This window comes from Narcine bancroftii, chromosome 2 (genome assembly GCF_036971445.1).
Source record: "Narcine bancroftii isolate sNarBan1 chromosome 2, sNarBan1.hap1, whole genome shotgun sequence".
NCBI classification, from domain to species: Eukaryota; Metazoa; Chordata; class Chondrichthyes; order Torpediniformes; family Narcinidae; genus Narcine; species Narcine bancroftii.
In genome coordinates this window covers 159,441,906-159,468,673 of record NC_091470.1, presented here as the reverse complement: position 1 = coordinate 159,468,673, position 26,768 = coordinate 159,441,906, and the positions used below count along the sequence as shown (strand labels likewise).

At 38.8% G+C, this 26,768-nt stretch overlaps 2 protein-coding genes across 6 annotated transcripts in view; one reads left to right on the top strand and one right to left on the bottom strand.

Moving 5' to 3' along the window:
- The window catches only part of rimkla (ribosomal modification protein rimK-like family member A), a 46,001-nt gene extending 20,265 nt beyond the window's left edge, over positions 1–25,736 (top strand). The window contains exons 2-6 of one of the 2 annotated variants that reach the window (XR_011351815.1): positions 10,124–10,354; positions 12,157–12,243; positions 16,157–16,360; positions 18,314–22,879; positions 23,352–25,736. Coding sequence is in view for 1 of the 2 variants with exons in the window: in XM_069918932.1 (XP_069775033.1) it covers positions 10,124–10,354; positions 12,157–12,243; positions 16,157–16,360; positions 18,314–18,810 (1,019 nt within the window). In the remaining variant the exon portion in view is untranslated. Of the gene's footprint in view, positions 1–10,123; positions 10,355–12,156; positions 12,244–16,156; positions 16,361–18,313 lie in introns of both variants that reach the window. The other variant, XM_069918932.1, reaches the window with a different exon arrangement.
- zmynd12 (zinc finger, MYND-type containing 12) overlaps positions 21,632–26,768 on the bottom strand; it is a 50,364-nt gene continuing 45,227 nt past the window's right edge. For all 4 annotated transcript variants that reach the window (XM_069918937.1, XM_069918934.1, XM_069918935.1 and 1 more), the window contains one exon: positions 21,632–21,854. In XM_069918937.1, the coding sequence (XP_069775038.1) occupies positions 21,831–21,854 (24 nt within the window). In that variant the 3' untranslated portion in view covers positions 21,632–21,830. The remainder of the gene's footprint in view (positions 21,855–26,768) is intronic.

Here is a 26,768-nt window from a genome sequence, read left to right as displayed (position 1 = left end):
CCTTTGTACTGATTTGAGCCACAAGTTCACAGAGCTTGTTTCGGACATTGTGGTCCTTTAGATAAAGCCTTTGTCCTATAAAATCTAGTATCTTTGACTTTTTGCATTTGACTTTTCTGTACTCTTTTTATTAACTTTTGCTTTGATCTCTGCATTGCCTCCCTCTGTCTTTTTACCTGGATTCCAACAACACATCCCCCCCCCCCCCCCAACCCCATCATATTAGTTTAAATCTCCCTAACAGTACTAGAAAACAATCCTCCTAGGATATTGATCGCAATCCTACCCAGACCATTCGTATATAGTAAGACAGGTTTATTTTAAAAGTAAAAAAGGAGGGATTTTAACAGACTAAAGAGGTAAATTTGCAAGACGACCACAGCACTGTCTATTGTTATTGCATTTAAGTGACATTTTGGCGTTGGCCTTTGAATGTGTATTGAGATGCAGAGATACAGAGGTCAAGAAAATGGAATTATTTATTGTCACATGTCCCGAGATACAATGAAAGGGTTAGTGCTACATGATTTCCATGCAAGTAAATCCATACTGAAGAAAAGTAACTACAGGTTCAAGTTTATTTATCATCCAATTTCAGAAGTACAACCCATCGAATCAGCGTTCTCCGGTTCTTGGTGAAAAGCACGCAAACACACAACCTGGCATAACACGCATACAAACAACCATTACATATGCAAGACAAATATATAGAAATACATAAATATAGCTTAATAAATAGTAGAGTCTCAGATGGTTAGTGTGAGCAGTTCACTTTGCTGTTCAGCTTTCTCACTGCCTGTGGGAAGAAGCTATTCCTCAACCTGGTGGTGCTGCAGGCTCTGTAACTTTTTCCTGATGGGAGTAGCTGAAAGATCCTGTGGTAGGGGTCCTCATTGATTTTGCGCACCCTTTTCAGACAGTAATCCCAGTCGATCACATTGGGGTGTAGGGGAGAATCCTCTCAGCCATTCTTATAGTCCTGTGGATTGATAATCCACTTCTCCACAGTGACTGTACTACACTGCAATGCACTGGTGTAGAGCTCGTCGAAAGAACCAAAGACTTGTTGATCCAAACCAAGGCTTTTATTAGCAAAAGACCGGAGCTCTTCACAGGTGGCCGACCAGTCCGGAATGATCCGACCTGGCTAGGGACACAACCCTTTAAGGCCCAAACAATAGGTGTGGCTTAGCTCTCAGCCAATCGCTGTAAGCACAGTCTAGATACAGTAACTATATACACTATGTACATTGGTGATAGATCTGTACTATCACATTCACCCCTTCTTGGAGAATTGACCCTGGGAAAAAAAAAACAAAAACGAGGGAGAGAATGAAAAGGAAGGGGTAGGTCAAGGACTGTAGCGGTCAGGGGGTCTGACCATCCGGCGTGACCGCCGTGGTGCCGGGATTGGGGTCACTGGAGTGGTGTCGCCAGCGGGCTCATCGGGTGCGACTGCTCCGTCGCTCAATTCCCCAGTCGTTTTGTCGGCAAGGTGGCCCGAGTCATTGGGGTGCTGTTGGTCCTTCTGTTGCGGCACGGGGCCTGGAGCATAAGGAGTTGGGGGGTTTGCTGGGTCTACCGCGTCCTGAGCTAGGTCCCGCACCGAAACAGTGTCCTCCCGCCCGTCTGGGAACTCCACGTATGCGTAATGTGGGTTCGCGTGGAGTAGAGTCACTCGGTCGACCAAGGGTCGTTCTTTGAGTGCCGGATGTGGCGTCGCAAAAGGACGGGGCCAGGGACGGTGAGCCATGCCGGTACAGTGGTTCCCGATTCGGATTTCCTCGGGAAAAGGAACATCCTTTCGTGGGGGGTGGCATTTGTTGCAGTACATAGGAGGGAGCGGATGGAGTGTAAGGCACTTCTGGCACTTGGCTTTTCTTGCTGGGCACTGGGACCTGCTGTGCTTGTCCCTCCCGCAGAAATAACATTTCGGGTTCGCACGGGGCAGGGTAGCAGCAGCCGACAGGCCGTCAGGGGTAGGGTAGAAGGGCACTCTACTCACATCAGAACGAGGGGTCCAGTCCCTAGAGAGCTCGGTGGACTTTAAGGCTGCATCCTCCATTGTGATTGCAATCCGGGCCACGTCCTCTAGTTTTTCTACCCCTTGCTCGAGCAAACGCAGCCTCACTTCGTTCGACCGGAGCCCGGCCACATAGGCATCCCGGACGAGGTCGCTAGTGATCTCGGCAGCAGTTTTGTCCACACAGTTACAGTCCTTGCCCAATGCCTTTAAAACTTGTAAATATGCCCTGCTGGACTCGCCGGGCTGTTGCTTCCTCGACGCAAGCACGAGCCGGGCATGAACTCTGTTCACCGGTTGATCATACAGTTCCTTCAGTACCTTTATGGCTGCGGTGTAAGTGGTCTCATCCTGGATGTTCTCGTAGACTCTCAAGGACACCATAGACAGCAATGCTGTTAGACGCTGGTTATCCTCCTCTACCTGAATGAATCTCAGGAAGTTTTCAAAGTTCTGCAGCCAGAACTTAAAGGCTTTGAAGGCTGTAGCTGACTGTGGGTCGATATCAAGTTTTTCTGGCCGAGTTAAACGCTCCATCCCTTTCAAAAAAAATTCTTTTTGCTAATAAAATTGTAGAGCTCGTCGAAAGAACCAAAGACTTGTTGATCCAAACCAAGGCTTTTATTAGCAAAAGACCGGAGCTCTTCACAGGTGGCCGACCAGTCCGGAATGATCCGACCTGGCTAGGGACACAACCCTTTAAGGCCCAAACAATAGGTGTGGCTTAGCTCTCAGCCAATCGCTGTAAGCACAGTCTAGATACAGTAACTATATACACTATGTACATTGGTGATAGATCTGTACTATCACAACTGGCCAGGACCCTGCCGATAGAGCTCCTATAAAAGTTTGACATGATGGTGGCTGAGGCCTTGCCCATTTCATTTTCTCAGAGTGCATTTGCTTACGAGCCTTCCTGAGAAGTGAGAAGATGTGTGTCCACAATAGGTCACTTGTTAAGTGGGCTCTGAGAAACGGTGCTCTTTACTCTCTCCACTACAGAGTTATTAATGTGTAATGGAGGGTGGTCATTCCTGGTCCTCAACAAGTCTATTATCATCTCTTTCATCTTGTCCACATTGAGACTCTGGTTGTTAATCTTGCACCACATCATGATATTTTCCCCCTCCTCCGTAGTGTGTATTGACAGCCAGATAGAAGTTACATAGAAAGAACACACTCACCCATTCATCAATACAAAAAAAAATGGTGTCAACCTTTTATTATTCCCCGCACAACCATAGCCCCCATGCATGCACGTAAACTCCATGCTGTTTGAACTCCCCATTCTGGGCTGTGCATGCACGTTACATTTCTTGCACGTCACCCCAGATGAGTCATCAGCAGCGACTGGCTCGTTCACGCGCGTTACATCTCCAGCAGCAGCCATCTCTACTCTAGTCCCACATAAGTACACGACGGCAACAAGAGTTATTCGTCCTTGTTGCTGATGAGGCTGACTACTGTATGTCATCTGCAAAATTGATGATTCTGCTAGATCTGATGTGGAAGTTTTGGTTTAATAGCGTGAACAGGAGCAGACTGGGCACACCACCCTGAGGTGGGCCAGTGCTCAATGGGACGGTGCTTCTGCTACTGACCCAGACAGACTGAGGTCTTTCAGTTAGGATGTCAAGAATCCAGTTACAGAGAGGAATGTTGAGTCACGCAAGAACAGCGTCTCCACCTACCTCTGGGGAATGATTGTATAAAACACTGAGCTGAAGTAGCTAACACCACCTTGGCGTATGAGACGTCAGTCTCCAGGTGGATCAGGCTTGAGTGGAGGGAAAAAACTGTGGTATCGTCAGTGGAACAGTTTCTTTTATAGGTGATTTGAAATGTGTCCAGTACCTCTGGAAGGTGCGCTTTGAAGCACTCCATCACCTCGAAGAATTTCATAATGGTGGAGGTCAGTGCCACTGGTGATAGTAATTGAGACCTGTTTCTCTCACTTTCTTTGGTAGCAAAATGATGGTGGGTGTTTTGAAATCCAAGGGGACAATGTTCTGCTGCAGTGAGGTGTTGAAGATGTCCGTAAAGACATCCGTCAGTTGGTCTGTGAAGTCCTTCAGTGAACTCAACTCGTTATGTGGTGTGTTCCTGCTGCCTTGTGTGGGTTCACCTTGGATAGGGTAGTGCAAAAATAAAGCAGAAGTGCAGGATGTAGTGTTATAGTAAGTCAAAGAATGCAGACAATGCATAGGATATAGTGAAAAGTACAGTTAAAAAAGTGCAAGGACGTCATCTTTTATCAATGAGAGGTCCATTTAATAGTCTGTTAACAGCAGAAAAACAATTTCCTTGAAGCTAAAAGGGTCATGATTTTTGTTTATCTGACTGACAGAAGGGGTGGGGGGGTGCAGAGAAAAGGGTTTGACTGAGTGGGATAGCCCCTTCAATATGTAAATTTTCAAGTAGCTGTGGTAGTATGAAAAGCACACCAGGTAGGCCTATCAAACCAAAGGATATGGAAAAAGCTTAATTTCCTGAAGAACTGTGCTGTTTCGTTTTAAAGAAAAAAAATCTTTGCGTCAAGTTTGTGTTGCAAGGATTGTAAAATTTATAATAGCAGATTTTCATGGAGGAAAAATTGCTGTGTTGCATCTATGAGGCTATGAAAAATGTTACTGAGAATTTGTTGAGTTCAGTCGTTGTAATTTGAGAATGAAGCATTTAAGCATGTTCTATATTAATCTGCTTTGCATAGTAATTTGGTTTCTTTGGACAAGTAGTCATTCTCTACCAGAAAAGTCAATAGAAACAGTAATATACAATATGTCTGTATCTTTCCCTAAATATTGGTTTTGCCTGATCAAATTGTCGAAGTAATATTAAATGCAGTAGGTCAATTTGATAATAGACCATCAGCAATTGTTTTTTCTTAAGCTGTGTTTATATTATTAGTATTTTCTGCGTTTTTAATAGACTAATTGAAGTCAGCATTTTAGTGGATTTTCAGTCGTTTGCATCTTGGCGCCTCACAGTTTGGTGGGCAGCAACCTCCTTTGAAGAAGACCGCAGAGCCCACCTCACTGACAAAAGACAAAGGAGGAAAAACCCAACACCCAACCCCAACCCACCAATTTTCCCTTGCAACCGTGTCTGCCTGTCCCGCATCGGACTTGTCAGTCACCAACGAGCCTGCAGCAGTCGTGGACATACCCCTCCATAAATCTTCGTCCGCGAAGCCAAGCCAAAGAAAGAAGAAAAAGAATGTAATATATACACGAGTCTCTTCCCATCCCCTTTAATTCTGAAAAACCGTATTCTTCTGTAACTCTAGTTGGTAGTGAGTTCCAGCTTCTCACCACTCTTAGCTGTAAAATTTTTCAATTGATCTTAATGGTTGACTTTTTGTTCTTGACATCCCTAATGAACCCCACTCCCCCCACCCCCCATGTAAATTTCCTTTGTCTTTGGCAGCACCACCTTTAATGTTTCATCATCTGAGCATTGGTAACATTATTGTAGATTTACACTTCTTTGGTAACTTTTCTATGGATTGGAGAATAATAGTACACCCTGTACAGTACTCCTAAGATTTTGCAGCTTTTTTTTTCCCAATTCCTAAATCTGGGAATTTGTGACTGGACAAGAGAATACTGTTTGATTATGAAATTATAAGCCCAACAAAATATGTCCTGACTCCTCATCCTGTTTTTTTTTACCATCTCTGACTTGGCCCAAACATCACCATAAATAAAATAATCTTGTATATACTATTCACATGTGTTAATGTGACCTGGATAAATAACTGAGCCATGCAAGCATAGCTTGGCTTGATCCGATCTGAACCAAACTGCACTAACTGAAAATATCCATCGAAGCTGAACTGGTGCATGTAGTCAGAGTCTGTGGGCTAGGATTGGTAGTCAAACTCCTCCTGTTGGTTGTACTAAAATACAATTTATTGTGCCAACAAATTCTGTTCATTTGAAATGATCTTTTAATGAAGTTATGGAAGCTTTATCTCAGAAGGAGAGTATATTGGCACCTTCGATGGAAAACATTTCTAGGCTCAGAATTTGTCTCCAGTTTTTTTTTCTTCATTGCATTTTAAGGGTTTTGTATTTATAGATTTCTTTGATCTTCTATTCAATTCACCTTGCCCTTTATCCAATTACTTTACCTTCTCAAAAGGTAGCTGGCATGTTATTGTAGGGCTAGTGCAGAACCATTACAAGGCCAGCGATCCAGGCACAAATCTGCCACTGTCTGTAAGGAGTTTGTACATTCTTCTTATGTCTTTGTGAGGCCCAGTTTCCTCCCACATATGGAGTTAGTAGCTTATATGATCACATGGGTGTATTTTGGAGGTGTGGGCTTGTGGGCCAGAAAAGCCTGTGGCCATCCTGTATCTCTAAATACATTTAAAAAAATATGAATACACTTCTTCACTACCAAATTTTTACATCTGCTAAAGGAAGTGTAAATCTGTTGAAATTGAATTAAACCCCAGGTATTCTTTTACACCTTTCCCTTGAATTGCGGGTGCTATTTACAGATTTTACACTTCTACATGTGCTAACTATTTAGCATCCAGCACATTCATAAGGCATGCAATATTAAAATGATTTTCTTTGTATTTTGGTATTTGCATAATTTTTATAAAGCTTTTTACATTGTAACATACCATTCATTTCATGTCAACTCTTATTACTTATAGCTTTCTCAAGAGTGCGATGTTGGCCTGGGGTGCATACCACGTTCCAGCAGAACAAATTCTTGCATGTTTTTCAAATTTGAGCTTCAGTTTTAAATCAAGCAAAATGTAAAACATTTTTTCTCCTTAGTACAAAAATGTATTGAAGACTTAGTCTCCACAGTTGCTTTATTTAAAATTGTCTATATAAAGGGGCAGACAATTAAAAAATGTGAATAAGCATGATTTCATGGACAATTATTTGGTTTGGATACAAATTACTAAGATTGACTCTCAGTACTAAGATTGTCCTGCTGTTTTTGTATTGTTTTCTCATCTGCAACATAAGATGCTGGAGGAGCTCAGTAGATCAGATAGTATCTATGGTGAGAAATGGATGGGAGGGAATTGGCAAGAGATATTTGGATCCAGCTGAGGGGGGGTTGATTGGCAGATAAAGTCAGCTGTGGGAGGGAAAGTGGAGATGGTGACAGAGATTGGGAAGTAACTATTGGAGGTAACAAAGGACTTGGAGATTATGGAATCTGTTGAGAAAAATATGAAGAGTGGTATCAAATGTAGGAGATGGGGCAGGAAAACAGTGGGGGTAGGAAATAGGGGACCCAATGAAAGGGATGTGAGGTGGATGGAGGAGGGGAAAGAAACTGGCTAACAGGGCTAGGGTGGAGGGTGTGAAAGTAGGGTGTGCGAGAGGACCTGGGCAGATCTGAAGGAGGGAGAAAGTTACAGAGATGGAGCCTCCATTTTCAAAAATTGGAATGTAACATTATCAGTGGGCTGTTGAATTTATTACTATGTTGGTGGTAAGACAGAAAGATAAAAGGAAAGAGAGAAAGACTGGGGAAGTGGTTTAATGGAAATTGGAGATCAATATTGATGCCCTCAGTATGGAAGCTGCTGAGAAGGGGTATAAGATGATGTTTCTCCAAATTTATGGATCTCTTCTTCAAGCTCTCCAATCAGAGAGCTATCCTTCTTTGCACTCTGGTCTCCATCATCACTTCTCCTTTTTACCCTCCCACCTGTAACCAGCTAGTACCTGTTAGCCTGTGTTCCTTCCCCTTCTTCACCCTCTTCTCCCACCCCACCTCAACTTTTTTATTCAGGCTGATTTACACCACCTGAGTTTTGATGTTCCTGAAGACTGGTTCAGGCCAGTCTTTCCTTTTGCTTTCCATGGATCCTGCATGACCAGCTAAATTTCTCCAGCTTTTTTTTTCCTACATTAGAACCCCAGCATCTCCAGATTTCTTGTTTACCTCAATTATAACACGGAAAGATGATTGGCTGGCTGACAGGAAACTTTCTTACACAATCCATTTCCTCGATTCCCTTAATATCTAAAAATCATTAAGTTGAATGTATTCTTCAACTGAGCCTCCACGGTTCAGTTTGGTTGAGAATTCCAAAGATTCACCATTCACTCACTGAAAATAGCTTTTCTCATTTCTCTCCTGCATAGTCGACCGCTTATTTTGAAACTGTGGGCCCTGTTTACAGACACCCTCCAGAGAAAATCTCGTTGCCCCATCTATGCTATCAAGCTCTATTATTAAAAAAATTGTGCATTTGAATTAGATTACCTCTCATACTTCTAAGCTAAAAACTATAGAATCTGATCCCTGCCTCTGGCGTGGAAATTGTATGTCTAGATGAAGAGGGCAAAATTAGACGGTGACTAATCCCATATTTTTCTTCATGGTTATAATAGAAGAAAGTGTTCTTTAGTTTAATTAGTCTAAACTGGCTTCTGTAGTTATTTATTTCTTGTGAAGTTATTCATTTTATTCCAGTTACAATGCAAGTTTCAGCATAACTCAGCAGTACTTATATTCTTTATCTTCAACTTGTCCACTATGTGATGAGAATAAATTTCGAAAGGATGTTTGTATGTGTGGTGAGTATGAATAGAGAATTGGATAAATAAATAAAAACCTATTTCTTCTCAACTATATACATTCTGTTGCATTTTAAAAGTCACTATTCATTACTTTTGGCAATATCATTCTCTTTCCAGCAGGCAGTATAGGATTCATAGTACACTTATATACTTAACTATTTTTATCCTCACCCAGTTTTCAACATTGAACTGTTTTCACACACCCTGTTAATAAAACCCATGGCAATTTTTTTTACTGCAAAATGATGCATTCCTAGATTGGAATAAATTTTATTTAAATATCCTTTGTAAAAGATTGATTGTCTCATGGTCTTTGACCCGAAAATCTTTTGGGAACTCTATCATACATTTAATTTAAGGAAAACCATGGATGATTTCATGACTGTTAATAAAAGTAAAATTATCAGAGACCATAGATAAAAATTCAAGGTATGCATTCATTTATTTTTTTGGAAAAGTTTTTCCAAATGTATCAAAGGTGTAAACTCGATCCTTTTTTCCCCACTTCAGTATTAAATTGTCATTTCCCTTTTTCTTGTCTATCATTGAGCTTTCAGCTCTGCTTCTTCCTTCTCAAATTTGGGATAAATGAGTGCTAGCAAGTGAACTGTTTTCTGTGTAATTGACCCATTGATGAACGTGAGAATAATTCCCATGACCTAATGGAGCATTAGAGGCAACTTTTTTTCAATTTTGTGCATAATCAGTGCTACTCCTTGACAGCAAAACCAGCAATAGAAGCTATGCTGCAATGAAATTAATGAGCATGAGGAGCACCTACAGTTCCTTTAACTATCTCTTTTTATTTTGTTTGGCTTTTTAACGCTATCCTATTTTATACCTTTTCCTTTGATTATCTGGTGTTCGTTAACAGTGTTGACTCTGTTGCTATATTTTCCTGAATATGTTTTTGATGTATTATGGGAAGAATGGGTGCATCCCTTGCTTTGTTAATTTATCAAAAATGATTTTCACTGTAATGGGTCCTGTAGAGTTTCTGTTTGAACTGGTGATATTCTGAAGTGAACAGTTTGAATTGAGCGCCAGAGGGAATTACTTGCATGTACACCCATGAGTTCCTTTCTCAGCATCTCCCTGTGCAATAGAAAACCTGACTCGTGGATATGAAACTGTATAATTTCTCCCATAAATATTTAGAAGAGCCTAACAAATAATGTTAAAATACATAAATATTCATTAACAGCTCAATATAGTATATGTTCCATTAGTTAAATTATGGTTAGTTTTTAAGATGAACCTAGAAGATATTCATTAAAATGAAAAAACTGTTAGAAGGGCTGGGTGATTCAGGAGGAATTGTTCATTTCTGATTTCTCAGGAGCAGACCTTGTGGACTGTCTACTTGTTTATCATTCAATCTATTTTAGATCAACTACCTGAAATTGGGTAAAAGATGTGTGAAAAGTATACAAACACTATTCATGCTCCTGTGACATAAACATGTATACTCATACAATGAAATTATAATTCTATTGTACATAGCTGTTAAGTCGTGTAATATTGTTCTCTGCAGGACTACGTATTAAACAGGAGTTGGTAACCAGTTACCCTCAGGTGGTGGTGGTTAGAGTTCCCACTCCTTCAGTTCAGAATGATAGTGATATAACATTACTGCGCCACCTCGAGAAGATGGGCTGTCGCCTAGCTAATCGTCCCCAGGCCATATTGCATTGCGTCAACAAGTTTTGGACATTCCAGGAACTAGCTGGTCATGGAATACCATTACCTGATACTTTCTCTTATGGTAAGTATAAATGGATTCCCTTGATCCTTCTGCAAACCTTCATTTTATTTTTGTTTATTTACACCAGCCTGGTGATTGTAGTGGTTAGCTACAATGGTATTACAATGCCAGTGACCCTGATTCGAATACAGCACTGTCTATAAAGAGTTTGTACATTCTCCCTGTGTCTGCTCTGGATTTCTCCCACCCTCCAAAAAGATATGGGGTCTTCCAGTTAATTGGTGGATTTCGGTGGCACTGACTCATGGGCCAGATGGGCCTATTACCATGGTGTACTTCTAAATTTGAAATTTAGCCAAGTAACAATTAAAACTTTGTAGTAAAATAATTCTTGAGATCAGCCATTCTCAACAGGCATAGCATGCCACAGCACATTTAAGAGGGGCCACAGATTGAAATCGTAATGTTTAAAAAAAATTTTGTTGTTGGTACGTGAAGACGGAAGAAACCAACTAAAATTAACTGCTTCACAGGTAACAGGGTCCATAAACTATGAGCAGAGCCCTAAGGGGGTGATATCCAAAAGAAAAGGTTGAGAATGGCTGCTTTAGATAACACTGGTCCCTCTAATCCAGTGGTTCCCAACCTTTTTTATGCTCTGCACCCCTAAAAAATTTTAATATGTTCTCGCACCCCTTAAAGTAATAATTTATTTAAGAATAAAGGTGAAGGTGACCAAAACAAATTTGTATAATCAATTTTTAATAATATATAAACAAAAATGAAACATATGGGAAAGAAAAAATATTACAAATTAAAAGTTGCATAAACCTACAAAAAAATTAAATTTTCATCCATGCATGAAATTTCTTTAAAAAAATTAAAGAACTAATGTTCAAATGTTCATAAGCCAATTTAAATTTAATGACTCTTTTGTTCCTTTTTATTGCTTAAGAGTTTTTCAAAACGTGTCACTGTGTTGCTGATGGCAATCCACACGTCTGCCTGTGCACCTAAGCGATTTCTAGATTTTGTCTTGATTGACAAAAGGGCACTAAATCCAGACTCGCATAAGTATGTCGTCATGAACGGGATGTGCACAGTTGGTGCTTTTTCCACAAAGTCTTGGAAACATGTCCATTGTCGAACACCAATATTGTTCCAAAGTTTTGTTTTCGAACTGCATTTCAAGAACATGATTTGTGCGCAGTTCAATAAGATCTTCCTTCAGCTCTTCATCATCTGACATATTATCCAAATTGAAGGAGTATGGATTTATTTTTTAAAAACTGAAATGTTATCTCGCACCCCCTGGAATGCTATCCCGCCCCCCTGGTTGGGAAACCCTGCTCTAATCCAATTCTATGTCTCTAGTATTTGCACTATATGCCACCCCTTATTATCCCATATATGCCACCCCTTATTATCCCATATATGCCACCCCTTGTTATTCTGAATTTACAGTTCACTATGGAAACCTGATAAAATTGATGAAATTTGTTTTCTTCCTCTTCTTTATCATTATGTACACTACATTTTCCTGGAAGATTTTCAACTAGTACTTTTCATGATCTTTGCATCTCTATAAAGTTTGAGAATGAATCAATTGGGACCAGAATACTGAACTTAATTAAGAAATAGCTAGATGCTATAATTCAAATGAAGTGAAGGCAGTAGAAGCTAAGATAGTTTGAACTTGAGATGAATTTATAATTTTCTGTTCGCCTAAGAAAATATTGAGACAATGAGGGGAAAGAATGGAAAGTCTGTCTTCTCCTTACATACAATTGAGTTGGGGGTTAAAATATATGTAATTGTTTTCATATTTGCACAATAACCTGGAATTTCTGTTTTAAAAACAGGTGGCCATGAAAATTTTTCAAAAATGATTGATGAAGCTGAACCTTTGGGTTATCCAGTAGTAGTTAAAAACACACGAGGTCATCGAGGTACAGACACATTTTCCGTTTTGTAGTTGAATGCAAATGAAATGCAAATATTTAAATATTTTCCATCATTTTTATTAATCAGTTTTTAAGGAGAAAAATCCAAAATAGTGAAGGTGGGTAAATATAGGAGATTCTAATTAGGAGAAGAGTGAATTGGCTGAAATACACTCTTTGTCCTGACAGACAGATAGTCTGCCAAGACTCTTCAACCTTGTGACATGTGGACCTTTTTAAAAGCACCAGTTGTGCAGAACTCTATTTGAGTTGGAGTCGATCACTCTTGCAAATATTACCAGGTGAAATCATTACCAGTGGCAAAATTGGATCAAGCTCCAAGCAAGAAACTTGAAAGATCTTAAGTACATTTTAACATTTTGCACCATTAGGTGCACAAACAACGCCATTGTTTGTGCACTACCCATTTACCACTGGGCTGACATAAAATGAAGCGCACCATTCTATGGCTGTTGTAAAGTTAAGTTTACTTCTATTTATTATTTAAAATGACATTCCACTGACATTGGGAATTTCACTGGGGAGCTTTGGAAGAGACCACAGATGACTTAAATACTGTCCAGAGTTAGCTTATATTATTAGCAGGTGTTTTCTCAGCACTTAATTACTGGAAGTAATAGTATGTGCATGGCTGACATAATGTCAGTGTGGACTGGAAACCTCTTGGCTGCAAGTCCATCAATGTTCATAGGCACAACATCCTATCTAGATTTCTCTGTAGACTCAGGTTTTCCAAAGCAGTCGTCACTACAATATGTGAACTCCAGCCATGCTAATCATGCCTGGGTTACTCTCCATGAAGGTCAGGTCAGGTCACTGACTCTCCACAGGAACTTTTCAAATAACTGCAGCAGATCTTCCAATTTGGTGCATAGTCGGGCCCCATTCCAAGCACTGGATTCTTGAAGGTTTCCCCTGCTGTCATTTCAGTGAGGAATAAATGGTAACTTAGAAAATGGAATTTGCCAGCATTGCTCGAAGTGTCCATATGGAGTATCCAGAAAAAACTCCGACCTTTTCATCAACAGGAAAGCTTTGCACTCCATCAATGTGCAGCTTTTGTGAATAACGACGATAAAATTTTTACAGTGAATGTGTTTCCAGGAAACTTGTATGTCTTCTTCAATATCAGTTAGATCATACTGCAGCTAATCAGAGATACAAGAGAGATAATTCCACTATAAAGATGGAAAAATGAACATTTAATCAACATATAATTTTGTTGCCGAATTAGTTTGGGGACACTTTACCAAATGGACAGTGAGTGTGGAATATAAAGCTGTCCGGTTGGAGAGTGCCCAGACAGAAAATTGTTGTTCCTTCCAATTCATGGGTGTTCTTGGATTGACAGTACATGAAGCCATGGTCAGAAACATTGTTGTGCCCTGTGTGCTGGACCATCTTGCAAACAAAAGATGGTCATTTCAGAAAAGGAGCAGCAAAGTCTGTGCACCATGAAGGAAAACCTGAAGAGCAGGAGGTTTTGGAGGGGTGGGGGGGGGGGAAGGAATAGAGAAGCTACCATGGGGATGACCCTGCCTAGGATCCATGGATCTAGCTAACATTTGAAAATTGGAAGGAAGCATTGATTGCATGGTCTGTAAAGTAGAAATGTTGATTGTCTTGAATGTAAATCAGGTGACCTTTTGAACACGGTTTTATCATTATTACACGTCACTTCTAATCAAGTGATGTAGCCCAGATGATGCTTAAAAACCTTTGTATTTGTTCTGAAATTCTGTTTGTTCTCATTATGTAAATAGCCTTCAAACGCCTATTTTTTTTGTGTTTATGATGACATCTTGCTTAAGAATTCAGAACTCAAAATACAATTTTTTTTCCACAAGCAACTAAATTATTCAGGAGATCAGTTAATTGCAGATCAGCATGACTTAACATTTAAGGACATGACCTTTAAGTATGCTCTGTTGTACTGGGATTGCCATCCTGGATAAGACACCTTACCATGATCCTTTTTTGGGGACCTTGAGCATCTCTTGGGTTTCCAGCCCACAAGATTTTGCATCAGGCACATCTCATTGACCGGAACTTGTATGCTCCTTGTAATATGTGTACAGAGCCCTCCATGATATTTGAGACAAATACACTTTTTTTCCTTTATTTGCCCCTATGCTGCACAGTTTTGCATTTGTAATCAAATAATTCACATGTAATTAAAGTGCACATTCCAGATTCTTTTCAAGATTACTTGTATACATTTTGGTTTGACCATGTAGAAATTACAGCACTTTGTAAACATAGTCCTCTCATTTCAGGGCACCATACTGTTTGGGACATTTGGCTTCACAGGTGTTTGTGAGTACTCGTGTATGTTTGGGACAAAGACACCATTGGTCCTGGTGTATGAGAGCTAGGCTTGCTTCTAAGCTTTTAATCAGCTTTTAAGTCTGCAGTTGCCATTTTTCAACTTGAGAACCAGAGTTGTGCCAATAAGCATCAAAGAAGCCATTATTATGAGGTGAAAAACAAGAATAAAGCAGCAAGAGACATTGCCCAAATATTAGGATTACCAAAATCAACAGTTTGGAACATCATTAATGAAGAAAATCCCTAATCAGGGGCCTACCTGTGGGGAGTGGGGGGGTGGGGGGTGGGGGATAAGAAAGGTGCTAGCTGGGACCTACCTATCAGGCTGGGAGGGGGGGGTGCATGATGGGATCTACCTGTCATTAACACCATCTGTCCCTCCGACGTAGGGCACGAGGGTGCTCCTTTTATTGCATCAAGTGTCATAGACACTACTGACACTTGACACATGCTAATAACGCAGCCAGAGGAAGGTGGAGAGTCTCTAGTCTGCTTCAACCTAGATGCTAGTGATGCGGGAAGGGGTGGGGGTGGCCAGCGATGGTCGTGACCGTATAGGGGACACAGCACCTCATTTGGGGAAAATTCCCTTGGATGCTCCCCCTTTGGCACTGACCCTGACATATTCCAAAGATGATCAAAAGCTTAGAAGCAAGCCCACCTCTCATATCTGCAACAATGAAGCAATTAAACACACCTGAGTACTCACAAACACCAGTGAACCCAAATGTCCCAAATGTTATGGTGCCCTGAAATGAGGGGACTATGTATAAAAAGTGCTGTAATTCCTACATGATCAAACCAAAATGTATATAAATATCCTTGATATATAAATATTTATATGTATATAAATATCTGGAATGTGCACTTTAATTATATGTGAATTATTTGATTACAAATTTAAAACTGGAGCACAGGGGAAAATAAAGGAAAAAGAGTCTCTCCCAAACATTATTGAGAGCACTGTATTTGTAAATTCTCTCCCTGTTCCCTCAACCTCTTTCTGATCCACAGTAACCAAAAAGAGTGATGCTGTGTTGGGAAGTGTTCCTTTTATGACTGATAACTTTCCCTGCAGCAAAGTTTGAAATGCACAAAATTGACTAGGCCCCGTTAAGAATCATTAAGGTCCTATTTCTGGGCGTATACCATACTTTCAAACATCTTTTCACAATCTTAATTTTGGAGGGCAAAGGATCCAATTGGACATGTGTACTAAATCCAGCCATACCTTAGCACATGAAAAATACATGTCAGTTTCTAGATAGTGATTTCCAGGTTTGCATATTAAAAATTGTCACTTTGGTGAGATGCTGGAGAGTGTTTGCTGCCCAATGAAATTGTCCCCCAAGAAAACAAAACGATAAGACTAAAAAAAGCAAATTTAATTATTTTCATTATGATCAATTTGAGTTACTTAAAAATGTACCAAAAAGATTAAGCAGTCTTGTGGTTCTTAGTGCCATGTATTTTTATTTAATTCTAAACCTTATTCTGGCATAAATTGTACATTGTTACACAGTATAACTGATTGTAAACAGAGGTTTACTTGTTTATCATCCTCCTTCAGGTAAAGCAGTATTCCTGGCACGGGACAAGCATCATTTGTCTGATTTATCTCACCTAATACGACATGATGCTCCATACCTTTTCCAGAAATATGTAAAGGAATCCCATGGGAAGGATATCCGTGTGGTGATGGTGGGAGGCCGTGTAATTGGTGCAATGTTACGCTGCTCTACCGATGGAAGAATGCAAAGCAATTGCTCACTTGGTAAGATTTTGGAAGTCAAGCTCAAACCTGTAGCTCTTTCATAACCACCCCTGATGATAAAGTCAATATGAAACTCAATTGATCCCCAGCTTTGATTGACTTGGGTTAAGGAGGGAATGTCAGAAAAGTTCTGACACATAATCGCAAAATAAAAACTCTCTCCAATTAAATCTGACTTGATTTGAAATTGATGCTTGCACAGAACGAAAATGAATGTGTGGGAAAGGGGTGATGGGATGAGAGCTTCCTGCCCTTCCTCTGTATTGACTTTTGGATGCTGAGTTGAAGACAGTCCATTGCAAATAAAAATTGCAGGAATACAGCCCACATTAACTGATTTCCCATTGATTTTTTTTTCTACATTAGCAGTATACTGCTTTCCAGTAGATCCACTGAAGATGTGGAAAGTTAAAATGTTGCTGTGGGTGATGTGGATTTAGTGCTAACTCTACCTAATCTTGAAGTTCCTCTTGATAATATTGGATGCCAGAGCTTGTAGAAGTTCAATCTCAACACTAATATCTCCCGTCTTGAGCAAAAAAAAAATTTGCAAGCATGCCCCCAATCCCAAACCAAAATGTAGCTTGAAATACATATTCTTTATATCATAGAATATTGATAACTCAATTTTCTTTCATTCAAATGCAATGCAATGGTGGAAAAAATTCAACTTTTTCTCCACTAATGTGCTTTTACTTCAACCAAGGTGTCTGCAGACTTTTGTGTTTTACTCTGCCTTGGACATGTAATTTTAAAAATATTCTAAAATTTTCCATCCAGCATCATTGTGGGAGCATCAGCACTCGGGGATCTACCATGGATTTAGAATATGGCTCAGTTTGACTTTTGTGAGGTAACGAAGGGATCAGTGATAAAATCAGACGTCATAAGATTCCCTATGTTTGAGATTAATTTGTATGTTATTAAAAAAGGTTGGGTGAGGAAGGATCATGACAGGAGTACATAATAAATAGGTGCAAGAATAGGCATTTGGCCTCATGCTTGCACCAACACAAGGTAGGATAACTGAACTTTTACTTCATCAGCACTTCACAATGTCCCTCAAGTCCCCTTAATCAAAAAATCTGTCTCTGCCATGAATGCACTCCACATACGAGCTTTGCCATCCTTCTTGGGAAGAGAATTTCAGTGATTTCCCTCTGAGAGAAAAAATTTACTTTCATCTATCTTGAATAGGACTTTTATTTATTTTTTTGACAGTTCTAGATATCCCAGCTAGGGGGGATGTCACTGTTGTATCTGCACAGTCCTGGCTCGTAACGATTACTATAGAACTATAGTGATGCTGAACTATAGAGAATATAACTCCATTCTGCTTAATGTTTCCTCATAGGCCAAACCTTCTCCCTAGGAATCAATCTGATAAACCTTCAGAGTGCTCCTTCTGTGACGAGTGTATCCTTCATTTGGTTAGGAGAGCAGACCCATACACAATATTCCACCAGAGGCCCATGTAATTGTAGCAAGGCATCAAGATGTCATTACTCTGTATTCACATTCTCTTGCAGTAAAAACCAACATGATATTTGGTTGATACTTTCTTGGGTTAAAAATGATTTGCTTAACGAAGCAGTGATTTCAACATCAGCATTTGATAATGGGAACAGAAGAGAAATTAATTTTAATTTCAAAATTCGTAGAATTGATATAAGCTGATCATATTTATTATCAAAGACCCTACATACAGATTGTTAAAACTTGCCTCTGAGTAAACCCAGATAAAATGATTTAGGACTAGAAATCTAAATTCTAATTTCCCAAAACACGATCTAGTTATAGACTTCATGTATAAAATGTGAATATTTCATGAGTTCCCAGATTCAATTAGTAGTCACTCGCAGTATCAGATATTTCAGCTGGCTTCTTTGTTATTTGCTGAAAATAGTGATCCAATGTCTTGTGTCTGAGCCATTCCTTTTTTGTGTTTGACAGGAGGTGTTGGAGTGCTGTACCAGTTGAGCGAACAGGGCAAGCAGTTGGCAATCCAGGTTTCCAATATTTTGGGCATGGACATTTGCGGTATCGATCTGCTCAGAAAAGATGATGATTCTTTTGTAGTGTGTGAAGCCAATGCAAATGTAGGTTTCAAAGCTTTTGACAAAGCGTGCAATCTGGATGTAAGCAGCATCATAGCGGACTACGCCTTGTCATTACTGCCAAGCGGACTTACCAGGAAAATGTCACTACTTTCTGTAGTTTCCAGTGCTAGTGAAACAAGTGAGCCAGAGGTGGGGGCTCCAGTCAGTGCCATCCCGGAGAGTGTGTTCACCATGAGTGTGGGATCAAGCTCCAGTGAGAGTGACCCAGAAATAGTGGAGGTCAGGGATTCTGACACTACTGCTTCCAGGTCTATACACACTATACTGCCTGAGCCAGGCTACAATATGAACAATCTCATAAATACTGAAATTAAACTATTGAGTGAGTGAGATGAGGATGCCCTGCCTACAGGTTTAAGGGTGTTTTCCCAGTTCAGCTGGAAGGAAGGTAAAAGAGTTAACAGACAGGACATGTAATTTTTTTTTGTTCCATTAACCATTAAGTCTGAGTTTGTGAATAACCCTGATTGATGACAACCATCAGTCCACTTCAGATGGGTTATGATGTCTTAACGCCATCGAGGTGGATGGGAGTGTTTATTTACCATCTTATAAACTTAATTCAGTTACTCAATAGAATTATTTCAGTTGATTGGTTAAACAATATTGCCTAAGCAATAAGAAAGTAGTTGGTTAATGTCTGAAAAGCAGAAACCAGTTAATGTGGAGTAATCCTTCATCAGTTCCAGTTGGAAACTGTATGGCATCTATTTGACACCTCTCTATTTTTGGCATGGTTGATATCATGAACTTCCTGCATTTGGGATCGATCTCTTGCCTCTCTACAATGAACTGCTTGTCCATGTTATTTTTCCCTTCCTTAAATTACGTGCTTCACATATCCTTTGTTTTCTTTTTCCTATATTACCAGTTCTAACTTGATAAAGTCTGCCTGTACTGCACAGAATCTGAGCCTTTCAGGAATTTTAGTGGGAACATTTTGATCTTGTATGCTAATGAACAAATGAGTCAATTAGTAGTCGCTTGCAGTCTCTGATATTTCAGCTGGCTTCACTACAAAAGACCGCAATTTTGAAAGAAAGTTACAGCACATACCAAAAATAATACAAACTATGATTTAAATTCTTCTCTACCTCTCTCTAAAAAGAAAATCCTTGAATTGTAAGGTTACAATGCTGATAAGAAAATAATCAAATTTCTGCAAAATATGACTAAGAAAAAAATTAATTGGTAGTATGAAAAATTACAGGGTTAATAGTTTAATATTCATAACAGCCTTTGGAATTTGGAATATGATGTTGCCCAGCAGGCTAATCAATTAATAAAGAATGTATGTTGAGGGTATGTGACTATAAACAATGGGAAAGCATATTGCTTGGAAGTAGTTTCTCTTTATTTTAAACCTTTTAGTGGAGAGCAATCAAGGGATTCTTAATTTTTGTCAACTCCGTTGGTTAATTTATGGTTCCATAAAAAGAATCTTCAGCTTTGCATACAAGTATTAAGGTAATAAATAGGTTGAGAAACACAAAAGCTGCAGATGCTGGAATATTGAGGAAAGAATTGCTGGAAGAACTAACTCAGCAGGTCAGACAGCCATCCATGGGTAGAAATAGTGCATCAATGATTCAGGATTGATAAAGTCTACAGGCAAGGAGATGATGCTACATATACAAGGAAAAAAGAATTTGAGGGAGAGGCCCAAAGATGATAGGTCATAAGATATGAGAGACTGCAAAGGGGAATCATTTTATATGATTCAGAACAGTAAATTTGATGTTAATAATAGGCTAAACAGATCATATCTGCAAAATGACATACCAGAAGTCAGCTCCAATGTAAGAATTTGAAACTTAATTTTATTTACAACTAGTTTAATACTCAGCAGGTCACGCAACGTCCATAGGAAGCAAAGATGTATATATAACTAATGTTTCGGGCCTGGCCCCTTCGTCAAGATCTGGATATTTATCTAAAGGGATGCTGTGTGACCTGCTGAGTATCTCTCGCACTTACACGTATAAAACTACAGTCACAGCATCTCCAGACTTTATTGTTTAACTTTATTTAGAACTACGCATGCTTCAACAATTTTTTTGTTGAAGCAAAAGCATTTATTATCATCCTGTCATCAATAGTGACACTTTAAACAAAGGCCTTTGGCTTATTGTGTAATGAGAAATCAAGTAAAATGGCTGTTAGAGTGACCGCTATTTTGTGGGATGAGGCATTACATACTAACCAGGTTAATTCATTGAATATACCCAGTTTTTTTAATTGACGAATATTGTATTATCAAAAACAAATATTACATTGGGATGAAGACATTTTATATAGAGAGCAGATTTTGCCACACAGTTTATATTTACATTTGTTGAATTTTGAAAAATATTCCCAAGTGACCAACTTAAGTTGCTGCAGAAATCTAGGTTCCTAAATATAATAGAAGCATTTTGCATGCAAGAGATGCTATGACTGTTTGCTCAACAACAAGTTGTTTATGCATCTCAACACATTTACATAAAAAATCGATGGTGATGGGTACACTTTGTATTAATGCTCCACAGAACAACTTCTGATCTATGGGTAGATCAGATTCTGTTGCATTGATCTTGCATTACACTGAGTCTGTAATGGTCTGTATTTGTACAACAACTGTGTTTGATATACGTTATTTCCTTCTGAAATTGCTGCATTTATCCAAGATGGACTAAAATACAAGTGCTGTAGATACTCACCTGGATCAGGCAGCATCAATGAAGAGAGATAAACAGTTAACATTTAGATTGATGACCTTTCATCTCGCATTTTGTCTTTATTTTCAAATTTCAGCAGCTACTTTATTTTAGCAGATGTGTTATCTGTTATTCTGTAGTCTTTAATGTAATTAAAACAAGAGTTGAAAGATTTTCAGTATTATACTCTGATATACTTGCCTTTTAAAGAAGGCTTGTAAATATCCAATATTCTATAAATGATAGAATATAACAGCAATTATTCTGGAAAACTAAGTTTCAAAATTTGAGGTTTGCTTTCAAATAATATTTCAATTTACTACTTTATCTCTTCTATCTCCTGCTGACTTTGAAATAATATTGTTACATTCTTTTGGAAATAGTTTTTAACCGCTTTATGGAATAAAGCAGAAACCAGGTTAAACAATGACAAAATACCTTAAAGCAGATACAAATATTTTAGCAAATAATTTATTGACAATTGAGTACACGAATCAGCACAGTATAGCATCAAGTAAGCATATCTATAATGGGGTATTGCTTTGATTTTACTGACCTGGACTACTGGGACCAGGAAATTAATCTTGGGGACAAAGTATAAACAGTAACAAAAGATATGTTCGCTCTTCAAGCTTTCAGGTGAAGTGCTGGAGGTCATGAGTAAAACTGCCATCTGGCCTTCAGGGAAATAAAAGTGGGAGAAAAGTCAAAATGTTGAACCACCTTTGTGAAGAAGTTGCAGAATTTCAATTAGAACCTGAAAATTTGTTTTGAGGTGACCATATTTATTGCAAAAACAGTATTCTTCTCAAACAACAAAACTTATGGGTTAGCCTTGTTCTTTTGATTTCCCTGTAAATGTGATTTTAAGAATGACAAGGTTTTGATCTAAATTGAAATGTAACAGATGCTTTTTCATAGACACTAATTACTCCATTTTCTTTGTTTAATTTGAATATTACTTGCACAAATATTTCTGACCCTTGTGAAATGATGCATAATTTTCACGAAGGCAGCTTCAAATTTTGAATTTTCTCTGAACTTCATGAATGTCCAAAATGTGGGTGAATGGATGATGAGGCTACTGGAGTTGAGGTAGAGAGAAGACTGATAACCCTCATACTGTTTTTGTGTGAAATTGGAGAGTTCCAGAATTATTGAAAAATCTCATTGATGGTGAGATGATTTCTATAAATAGGACTTGTAAAGTGCATTTAATGTAATTAACTCCAAGATAGTAACTGAAGAGTGACAATATTTTTTTAAAAAATGCAGTAGTTCAAAGTGAAAATATTTTAAAGAGAAGCAGCAAAAGTTCTTTTTTTTTGATGCTCAGCCTCATCTCTTTTGGTAATTAAAAATAGCTGATGTTTTTTACTTTAAACTATTAGTAATACTCAAAAGTTGGTTAATGTGATGGTTTGTGCATTCACTGGATGTATCTTGGTTACAATAAGACTATCAACACTTGGATGAACCTCTAAGCCACTTCATGATGTTCACCAAATATTTACATTATTTATCTTAAAATCTACACTGATTTTTGCTTTCATAGTCTGCTAATAGTGATGTTTTAAAATGTAAACAAATGCATTGATTTTTCACAAGCCATACACGTACAGAATTTATATACAGATATGAATTTCTTCATCTTCTCATTGTTCGACAGATTGTTCTGAATGTAAATATCAAACTTGTGGCAGGTAGTTATTCCAGCTGTTTGCTAATCAAGTTCATTATGGTTAGCAAATGAATATTTAATTGATAAAATTTGGATTAAATTATTGAAATAATTTTATTAGAGGAATATGCTGTTAACACTTTCAATTATGACATTCACCTCCCCAATAATTATAAAATGAAATGTTGCATGATTTTTATATGGGGACATTAGTAGAGACTTTCCCCTTTCATCCACACTTCTCTTTCATTCAAGTTTGTTCATGGTGTAGGCATGGAAACAAAATTATTATTGCAGACCTTTGGCTTTTATGTCACTTCAATGAGGATTTCTTTGTTTACATAGACTTTAAATTTTAAGTTGTCCTAATTTCAGTTCAATAGCAAAATGTTTTCTGTTAATTTGGGAGGGGAGGGGGGGAAAGAAAAGACAAAGCTGACTCTTTGCTACGATAAACTTAACTGAACTTCCTAATTGCTTATGTTTTTTCGCAGCCCAACACCTGTCTTTTTGCCCTTGGCAGACTTGAGAGCAGTTCATTTTACAGAGTGTGAAGCTGAAACAACTATGCCAATCCTGATAAGTGGGTGTGTTTCCAGACCAACTGAAGGAGAGCAGGAGAGGGATCCCTGTCCTATTCTCCAGGCATAAGTAGTATATTATGCATAGGTAGGAATTAAATTGTGTATTTAAGAGGGGGAAAATCTATTTGAAGATCTAAAACTAAGTATGCTTTTATGGCTTATTTCATAAACAGTGTTTTGAACATTGCTGTAGGAATGGGAGGGAAAGATATGTATACCTTATGAATAAGCTGAGTGTTCTGGTGCACTGAACTGTACAGCTGTGAAGTTTAAATTTTTGATGGTTTTACTAATGCTTTTCTCTGTAGAATATTGTATTTAGAGCAAAATTGATTTTTCGTGAAAGTATGATTGTGCATGTTAGACTGGGTGCCTTGTTCAAATGTAATTGACGCACTAGTCAAAAGGCCACAAATGAGTTGAGGTACAAGTCATTTGCACAACTGGGTATCCATGACAACATGAGGAAGATAATTGAAGCAGTTTTAATTAACAAGTCATAAAAATTGGATAATTTGCCTTTACTGAGAAGGTTTGGGAGATGTGCATTACACTTATTTTCAAATATCTTAAAGCAACTTTGTGTGCTGTATTTCCATTCTGGTTAATGTGGTTGTTTCTTTTTAGGTAAACGATAGTGAGCTAAAGGGTAATGCATTTTCAACCCATCAGTTTATATTCAGAATGTATATCCTTGACTTTACATTGTGATTACTCATTCTACAACATGGGCTGTGATTATGATATGGCTTTGGTGGTATGTGCAATTACACTGTCTTCAGGATCAAATTACTGGCAGTCAGAAAAGTGTTGAATGTGACACTCAAACGGTGCAAAATAATTTTGGAGTGTGAGTTTTGTTCAAAATAATCTATTAGATCTTTGGGCTGCAGTGCTGAATGCCACATAAGTGGTCTGCACCAAAAGGACCTTGAACATTAGTTGAGGATTTTTATGGACATGAATTTCTTGTCTTTTTTGATCTTGTCCAAATGGCAGCTAGAATCTGCAAATTTATAAATGTAAATTTTTCATGTTTTGTCAAAGGATATTTTATAAATTTACATTTAAAAAAAAACATTTTTACTCTGTTAAGTATTGTTCCACTTGTAAATCTTTGCCTCTTTATGCACTACTTTTGCAACCTGATTGTACTAGTTTTTGTTGATATGAATGACTGCAGCCCAAAGGTGTAATGCAGCAAATGGTAATATATTTTCTGATAGTAATACTTTCAGGTTTTGCTTCTGATCTCATGAGCAAAATCCTCTGTCAATTAATGCCTTTGTTTTTGCCACAAAGAGAAACTCTGGACCATTCTTGGTCTTTTTGGGCAACCATCTATTATAGCTATGAGCTACTGATTATTATTTTTGATGTATTGTGTGTGTGAGTGATTGTACAGATGTAAAGAATGTAGTTAAGGTTGTTGCCTTTCATTGTTTGAAATTTTTAAGGACCATTGAGACTGGGAATGCTTGATAGTGGTTGAATGGGAGTAAGCTGAATTCTTAAGATCAGTATTATACTTTCCTTCCTATATGTTTGTGCGTTTTTTAGCAATAAACCAAATGGAGTTTTATTACTTTAGTAGATGGATAGGAGGTTATGATTTGAACTGCTCAAATAACTGAAAAAAAAAGGAAATATTTACTATCAAATTCTTGATTTTTAAAAAAAAATTGTCTCACTTAAGTTTTTGGTTCAAAAGCAAGAAATTTCAAACAATGTAGGATAAATAACAGCTGAGAATCACTCTACTCTTATATAAAAATGTGATGAGTACAGAATTTCAGCAGAAGAGTGAAAGAGGGCCTTAAAATGTGTTGCTTCCTTCCCTGTCACCCCCACCCCCCAAAGTTTTGAAGCCCTCTGCAATGCTACATGATGATATTGTCGACCTGTGAACTATATATCTCCTTCAGCCTTTATGGCGCTAAATAATAGTCCCCATAATAGTGAATATTATAAAGATCTATATTCTTGGGATTAAATATCAATAATAAAAACTGTGAAACATTACATATGTAAAACAACACTTAACACAATGGCTCCAAGTTTTTAAAAAAAAATGTTATTGGACTATCATCCTAAGCCATTTTGCTATTGTCACTTTGGAGATGACAGAATGTTTTATGGATCTAACCGTTTTGGAAACTCCTTCAAGTAATATTTGAAAAGCTCGTTGAAAAGGCACGGCTGTGGTGTTAGTTACATTGATCATGGTAAATACTGTACATAATTTTCTGTTTCCATTTTTCTAGTATGTAATAAAATGATTCATTGAAATTAAAACTAGTGTTGTACTTTCTAACAAAAATAGTGATAAGTGAGGGGTTACGTTGATCATAAATACATCATATCTGAAATGAAACTGCTTCTTAGAATACCTTTCACCAAATTTTTGTAAAATTGAACACGTGTGGGCCATTAGGCAGTCGAACTGGCCCTGCTTATCACGCACGTGGCGGGGCAGCTGGCCAAAATGGCAACATCTGTTTCCTCCCGACCTCGGCACTGGGCTAGGAAGCCTGTGCTTGGGGACCCACGTGATGCTCTGGTGACGTCGGGGGCCTCCCAGCGCGGTTCTCAGTCAGGTCCAGGCTGGGAGTATAAGACCAGCCAGGCAGTCTTCAATAAATCAGTTTTTGCTCACTGAACTCAACCAATCTGGTTGTGCAATCCTTCAGTTAGCAGTGTAGCCGCCGCTACAGTTGGTGACCCCAACAGGTTCAAACGTCTTTGAACCCAACATGAACGACCCTTCGATCAATGCTATAGCCATCAAGCTTCCTGACTTCTGGCTTCAGGAGCTGGAGACCTGGTTCAGCCACGCAGAGGTTCAGTTTCACCTCCGCCAGATTAAATCGGATTCGACCAAGTTTTACCATGTGGTTGCCCCCCCTGGCCCAGGCCTCTGCTACTTCTACCAGCGCTGGGGAGCCAAGGCTCTGAAGTGTCATCAGCCCTGCTTGTTCCAGAGAAATGAGCAGGCCGGGCGCTGTTAATGGCTGCAATGGCTGGCCAAGAACACAGCCTTCTCTACCTGCAGGATTCAGTCAGTGGCCGACACTTCCTCGTCGACACCGGGGCCCAGATCACTGTCATCCCAGCCATGGCCATCGAGTCCCCTCCGTGCAGCCAATACGATGGAGATCCGAATGTATGGAGACAAGACTGTCCACTTCCAGATCGGCCAACGGAAGTTCTCGTGGAGGTTCACCATTTCATCCCTTCCAACCACTATCCTGGGTGTCGACTTCATCCTCACCCATGTACTCCTGGTCGACATTCGAGGTAGGCGACTGGTAGATGCCTGTACCTTCC